Source organism: Procambarus clarkii, chromosome 70 (assembly GCF_040958095.1).
Source record: "Procambarus clarkii isolate CNS0578487 chromosome 70, FALCON_Pclarkii_2.0, whole genome shotgun sequence".
Taxonomy (NCBI): Eukaryota; Metazoa; Arthropoda; class Malacostraca; order Decapoda; family Cambaridae; genus Procambarus; species Procambarus clarkii.
The window spans coordinates 18,012,682-18,019,913 of record NC_091219.1 but is presented as its reverse complement, the minus strand read 5'-3'; the positions used below and the strand labels follow the sequence as shown (position 1 = coordinate 18,019,913).

At 34.1% G+C, this 7,232-nt stretch overlaps 1 protein-coding gene across 8 annotated transcripts in view; it reads left to right on the top strand.

Moving 5' to 3' along the window:
• The window catches only part of LOC123775277 (sodium/potassium-transporting ATPase subunit alpha), a 54,963-nt gene that overhangs the window by 12,208 nt on the left and 35,523 nt on the right, over window positions 1-7,232 (top strand). For 5 of the 8 annotated variants that reach the window (XM_045770272.2, XM_045770275.2, XM_045770274.2 and 2 more), the window contains exons 2-3: window positions 1,918-1,998; window positions 6,342-6,479. In XM_045770272.2, coding sequence (XP_045626228.1) covers window positions 1,918-1,998; window positions 6,342-6,479 — 219 coding nt within the window. The remainder of the gene's footprint in view (window positions 1-1,917; window positions 1,999-6,341; window positions 6,480-7,232) is intronic. The other 3 variants (XM_045770276.2, XM_069311613.1, XM_069311614.1) reach the window with 1 other exon arrangement.

Genomic DNA, 7,232 nt, shown 5'->3' with positions numbered 1-7,232 from the left:
GGGATGGGACGGAGGGAGGGGAATGGTGCTCAGCCACTTGGACGGTCTGGGATTGAACACTGACCTGCATAATGCGAGACCGCTCTACGGTCCAGCCCATTTGGTTGAGGAGCGGGGGGGGGGGGGAGTCCTTCCACAAAGGGATCGATAGTATGTACCGGAATTTCAAACTTTTAAGATTAGTTAATTTTAAATAGAATTATCATCTGGAAAATGTTGCAATAAGTGCAGCGCTGTGACACTTGGGTGTAGCGTCACCAAACAATTGGTGACAACCAATTCGTTAATTGTGGTGTCACGATTGTATAAACTTTATCATCAGCCACATTAGACTTGAAGGATGATTAAATTGTATGCTTCTACTTATGGTTTAGTTGGGTTCCACACACAACAAACAGGTTCCCTATGTACACAACTTTTAACCTTGTCTCTACTCGGTTGTAATAGAGGTACATTACAATAGGATTTAGGCGAGTGGCCAAATACTGACAGGTTAGTAGTTCAAATTGGCTATTGTGTTGTGACCATGGCTTCTCTTCATTACCAAGTCATGATCATATTTTGGGTATTTGACAAAACTACAGTACTGTATTGGCTTTACTTGCATGTTTTATGCTCTGAAAGCTTTCAGAATACTGTACTGCAATTAGGTTCCTAAAGGCTGTGAAGAGACTAATGCTTAACAGTAAAGTTGCACATAGCCTTGGGGCAACTGAAATATTTAAGAGCACGAAAAACCAGAAGTGTCCTGATCCCATCACTAGTGTTTTCCCATTGGTCTAAATCCAATTACAACCAACTAGAGGTTATTATATAATGAATTACTGTGCTGTTCATAGTCTATTTATGGTTGGATATCAAATTAAACACGAAATATATTTAATCAGATATACTTAGGTTTAATGCAATTGTCATAGACCTATCACTATTAAAGTCGGGACCCAAGAGCTGGAACTTGTCCAACAAAAAAATGGTAGCCAAAGCACACACCCATGGCGATAAAAGTAAAATCACTGGTCTTCGGGCATCGGTGTTGAAAAAAATATTTTTTTTTTATGAATTTACCCAAGGCCCACCATCTCTTTGTCGCCTCTTTGGGAGACAGGAAGCTGGCAGCATGTCAGAAAGTCTCTCTGAAGACTTTTTCTAGTTGAATTCTTAAACTGAAGTTGAGAAATGTTTTGGCATTTCAAACTACAGTAGTAGACTATTCCATTGATTTATTACCCCTATAGGTAAAAAAAAGCATCTCTTATAAAAGTGCCTGCACCAGTACTAATAAAACTGCAAGATGAATGATTATGAAATATTTGCTTGCTGCTAATTTGCTGTGAATGTGCATCTTGTATAATGAAGTGAAGACTTGAGTGCATGACCCCCAAACATGATAGATTTCAACTAAGAACCTTTTAAGAAAACCACTACTCCCGCAGTATTTGAGTTAACCAGTTATGATTTTGATTGCTTAGTTTATATTTTTTTATTTTTGTAAAATATTTTTGGTAAGTAGTTTGTTTCCCAGCAGAGTTAACAAACCAATGTTGGCTCATGATTTGCACACTTAGGCCTAAAACCACATTTTCTTTGCTAATTTTGTTTATATGAAAAAAGTTATTAAAATACTTTTTTTGAACTAGCTTTTCTGAAGTAAAGTACTGTATATATGGTTACTTTTTACAAAATATTTTATAACCTGTTACTCAGTAACACTTGAAATTTGCTTGCAAAAAGTGTTTGCACGTGTACGATTCCACTTACCACTCATACTGGTACAAACTTCTGAAAAAGCTAGGTTAACTAATTTTTCCCACTCGGGGAAATATTTGTTTTCCAAAAAAAAAAGTGTGGTTTTAAGTGTTGAGTTTGTTTGAAGTAATAAAGTAACTGTATGTGGTTTGTTGCAAATTTCTCTTTCAGACGGGCAGAACTGATTCGTACCGGCACGCCACCGATCGAACCATCCCTGATGATAACCGAACTGTGAAAGGGGACCCCAAGGTAGCATTTCTTGAGACAGGACAGAGAAATTACTACCATATGACGCCCTTCTATTACTTTTTAAAGAATTTCTGTCAACATGTTACTTGTTAACACTGCTGCAACGCAGCCTAGTTATGATTGTCTGCTTGCATGTTATAAATTGTTTTGCATGTCATATTTATCACTAACATACATGTCACTTGTTTGAAGTGCAGTGTAAGTTAAACATGTAGCTACTGTATTGTCTGGCTTTGTTGATCTACAGTACTTTGAGTAATTTGTCATTCTTGACTAATCCATTTTCCCGTTTTATTATAGCACTATAAAGAATGCAGTGTTTATTGTTACTTAGATAAGAAAGTTGTAGAAATTAAAGAATGGGATATTATAAGCTGGACTCGCTCCAAGATTCTTATCAGTACCACTTGAAAGGCTTGATATGGTGTCCTAATCTCTTCATACAGTACATTTGCCACATACCTTTTCATGTCTACTATCTATAAACTATGAAGTTTGTAAAAGGGTCCTGCTTTTTTTTTTCCTGTCCTATCCTTCAGTATACTGTATTGAATTAGTTCCTAATTTTGTAAACCATTTCTTTCAAATAAAAAATTTGGGAGAAATTGTCTTTGTACTCTTAGGCTATATTTTAGCAAGGTCTAAAGTTTGATGTTCACTCATAAATTTGTAGAAAAGAAAACCTCAAATGAAAAGATAGACATTATAGTTACATTGCTATAATTCTCTTCAATAGCAAATCAAAATACTGTATCAAATACAGTAGTAGTATTTAAGTAGAACTTTAGTTTCTAATGTGGATTTTTTTTTTAGTGACGTATAAGACTCCTTTTGATTTAGTACAGTGTGTACTGTGTTAAAAATTAAAGGCCAACTTTATTATTGGGTATACAGTACCTGATTATACAGTGAGTACATTTCATAGAAATATGATGAATGACAGTTATACTGAACTGTGTGTACTGTACAGTATTTTCTCGAATGCTGGAAGATCATTGCTTTCATACTAAATGAAGAGTGTGTAGTCACACAATTTTTAATGTTTTAAAGTTGCATAATTTTTCAACATAGACTTTTAATGCTAAGTTTCATAGGCCAATTATTTCCATTAGTGAGAGTTTTTTGACTGCAGTTTTATATTGTTTAAATGAGCACTAAAGTGAACACATTCTTATTTTCTTGATCTTTGTAGGCTACCTTTCTTTCCGTAGTTTCTGAACTGTATTAGCATCTACAGTTTGGGAATAGTGTGTTGTGCTCTACCTTTTTTTAACTTTTAAATCTACTTTAAGGAAGATTTATGAAACTAAATTTAATACATATTTGTTAAGATTGAAAGCCTTGAGGCCAGTGCTGCTGCAAATAAAGATTAAAGTGCTTCATGTGCATTTGAAGGAATTTGTGGTACTGTATTTTTATTAATTTTGAAACTAAACAAAAGGCAATGAGTTTAGTGTTAAAAGATCGTCAGTTGATATAAATTGTCATCCACACTTCCGTGGAAATACAGTCCATTCATCTGGGCTCTAGGAGACTTGAACCACGGACCCCATGAGTGAGGGTGAAGCTCTACCTTTGCCACAGTGTAGAGTACAGCAGTGCTAGTTATATATTACACTAATCTTAAGTGTAGTAATACCTGTTAGTGACAAATCTTGCATGTTCATTGTATTCAGTCACTTTCCCTTTTTTATGGCTTTATTATTTTTTTCTTCTTAAATTTTGACCCATTTTATAATTGAATTAAACAACAAATGTAGTACAGCATAATGAAAAATAGGTTCGTCATTCACTTATGAGAGGTAATTCACAAAGCACAGTGCTTTTAACTGTTCATTTTTATGTAAACGAGACTGTACCGAGTTTATAATGCTTTATAGTCTTAAAGTCAACACCCTTGAATGATAGAAAGCTAAATTTCATAGTAACATTTATACAAGTACAGTAGTGCTTTCATGATAGTAAAACAAATTTCTTGAAAACAACAAATTAGCATTTCATGAGTAAAAAGTCATATTTTCTGATCATTATAGGGTTACACATTTGAAAAATCATGCTTGGATATACTGTAGTTATGGCTTGATGCTATTATTTTAACCTAATATCTGGTATTCAATACTGCATAACCATGGTTAAACAAAATAAAATGGCTTGTACAGAAAATTAGAAAGGTATTTTTCATAAAAAAGATGTAATACAGTTTAGCAACAGTTCAGTGTAAAGTCTGCCAATTCCCAATGAGAGATACATTGTAAATTACACTTTAAACAATACTATGTCAAGTAATTGTGCACTGACTGCCATCATAACAGTACTGTAGATATACTGTTGCATGTTAGGCCATGCAAGTACTGTAGTTCTATTCGATTGGAAGTACTTATTAGCCTAGGGTACATTTTCATACGTGTACTATATAGAAACATGTATTGAAAAATTGTAGTCAGCAACAGTAAAAGGTCTGTGCAATGTTTATAGTTACAATAACGGGATTCGGTAAATTCTGAAGGTAAATAGGAAAGTGAATGCTAATACGTTACACAATGCCGTATTACTGGTGGTGGTTTATTCAAATACTTAAGGTTATTTTGTTCTCCCTCACAAGAGCCTAATATGTTCACCTTTTTTCTCCCATGTGTTCACAGACCTACTGTACATGTAATATTTATAGTGCTACTAGACAAAATATAAAGACAGATTTACTTTTAAGATTACAGAAATTTTCCAAAAAGGTTCATATAATATGGGCATTCTGTAGTACAAAGCTGTGATTTGCTACTACTGTACAGTACTTATAATAGTTAATTTTTATCTTCAATGAAAGGGCAATAATCGAAGAACTGCACAGTAATCCTACTGTTGTCGTGCATAAATGACTCTGAAATAAATTGGATAAAACTATACCTGAACTGTTAAGTGGATAAGCACAATCTTCCTCTCCTCTTGTAATAATACTTGTACAGTAGTACAGTATATGGAAGTAGTGAAGGATATTTACTCGAGTTAGGCTTTGGGGAATAGAACAATTCCCAGAACCCTATCAAGCAGGTATCTACCCACGATCCTTTGTTGGGCGTCTGCCACATCTATCGACTCTTACAAGCTGGTTGTAATTTCTTCATAATTTCAGGTTTTGATGTTCCTCTTATTTTTTTCTTTAAATTTATTGCTTTTGTTTTTTGTAATTTGTTTTATTTGTGGCCCACTATATCTGGTACAGTATGTGAGCTGTGTGTGTTGCAGAGTGCCAAACCTAAGAGCAAGTGTGCAAGTGTCACAATTTACTCTTCAACTGCACTATGCAATGAAAATACCAAGTGTTAAAAAGCTTCGCATTTTCCCATTAGCTAAACTGCAAATTTGAAGGCCGTTGGCAGTGTTTTATGCTTTCGTCACTGGATTTGAAGTGTTTGTCGGATCAAAAGTATCGGAGCTTTATTTTATAAAAATAAAAATGTACAGTATATACATTACAAAAAAAAAAACTGGTGAACCAAATCAACCTTCTAAAATACAATATACAAATTTATACTGTCATGTATGATTCACTGGGTATTTGGCTTTTTTGTTAAAGGTGATGGGTTTGTGCATGTTAAAAATATCTTGGTAGGACTTTTGAATGGCTGTGAATGTGTTAAAAGCTGAATGTTTACAATGATTCTCTACTCTTTACTACTGCAGTACTGTGTACTATTTATGACAAGACTTTGTAATGACTTTAGATTCTTCATTATACATTTATGGAATATGTAAATCTGTTACCTACAATCTTTCAGAAATCCTGTCTTCCTATATTTTATTGTTTTAGATATTTTGTCACCATATTTAAGATAAGTAAAATATTAATTTGACATCGATAGTTTAAGCACCATTAAATGTAACATACAGCACCACTTGCCACTCTAATAATAAAAAAATCTAGAACCTAGCCAAGGATGTTTTAGAATCTAGTATTTAGAATATTTAAACTAGTTTAATACTGAGATTATTAATTTAATAATAAGTGGAATAAGGAATTCATTGAATTTTATGAAACAGTGTGTTTAGAGGTCTGTTAATGTATTGATAAAGCCATCTTTTTCTTTGAGGATGGCCCACAAGTGTGGGAAGTGTTACTGCTGAGGTGGATATAGAGGAATTATACAATAAAAATGAATTGGAAATAACTTTAAAGTGCACACTGTGTAAAGGTTAAATTAATTAAATAGCTCAGAATTAGTTTGATGTATAAAGGTAGTGTCAGGCATTTCTGTTTTTTTGTTCATTACAGTATGGTACTTTGCACTACAATGCAACTAATGTAACCTGTTAATTCTTTGTACCTGATAAGTCATTATCTTTTGCAGTCAAAAAAGAAAATGCCTAAGCCAAAGCCAAAGAAGGGGGAGAAGGATATGGATAATCTGAAGCAGGAGTTGGAACTTGATGAGCACAAGGTCCCCATTGAAGAACTCTACCAGCGACTTAGTGTGAACCCTGATACAGTAAGCATCATTCAGTTTTTCCTTTGTAACCAGCAGTACTGTATTAGTACATTTTGGAGAAAGGACACGTCCACCCCAAGTTTTTGTCTGTTCCCTTCTCCCTTAAAATTTTCCCTTAATACTAATGTGGGTACTTTTCTGTACAGTACCATAATGTATTTGCCACCAGGTTTTAAATATATAATACAGTAGTAGCGGTAGATATGTTTATTTTTAAATGTACGGTTGTTGACATTTAGTATTTCTTTAAATATAGGCCTAAAGTAATTAATTTTATCTAATAAAGGGCTTACCTGTCTTACATTTCATTCCACAGTCACATAGGTATCTCTTTATGCCTCTCTTTCTAGCCATTCGAACCTGATATGCTAATTGTCTCGACGTTAAGGTTTTCATCATATTTTTCTTAAATTTGTGGATGAATTGGCTTGTACTTTTTCCTTCAATGCATTTCACTTGCTGACCACTTATATAGGGAATGAGAACTTCCTTGCATCTCTTTTTAAGACTATTGTGTATCCAGCTTCCAATAAAGCCCCCCCCCCCCCTTGTCCTATCTTCTTTTGATTTAAATATACTTCCTTTGTCTACTTTGTCTATTCCTCTCAGGATCTTGTATGTAGTGATAATATCTCCCTCCTGTTACTTATACTCTATGGTTGTGAGGGCAAGTTCCCTCAGCCTGTCCTCATAGCAGAGTGCTCTCAATATAAATCCAGTCACAAACCTTTGAACGTTCTAGAGGTTTTTTCT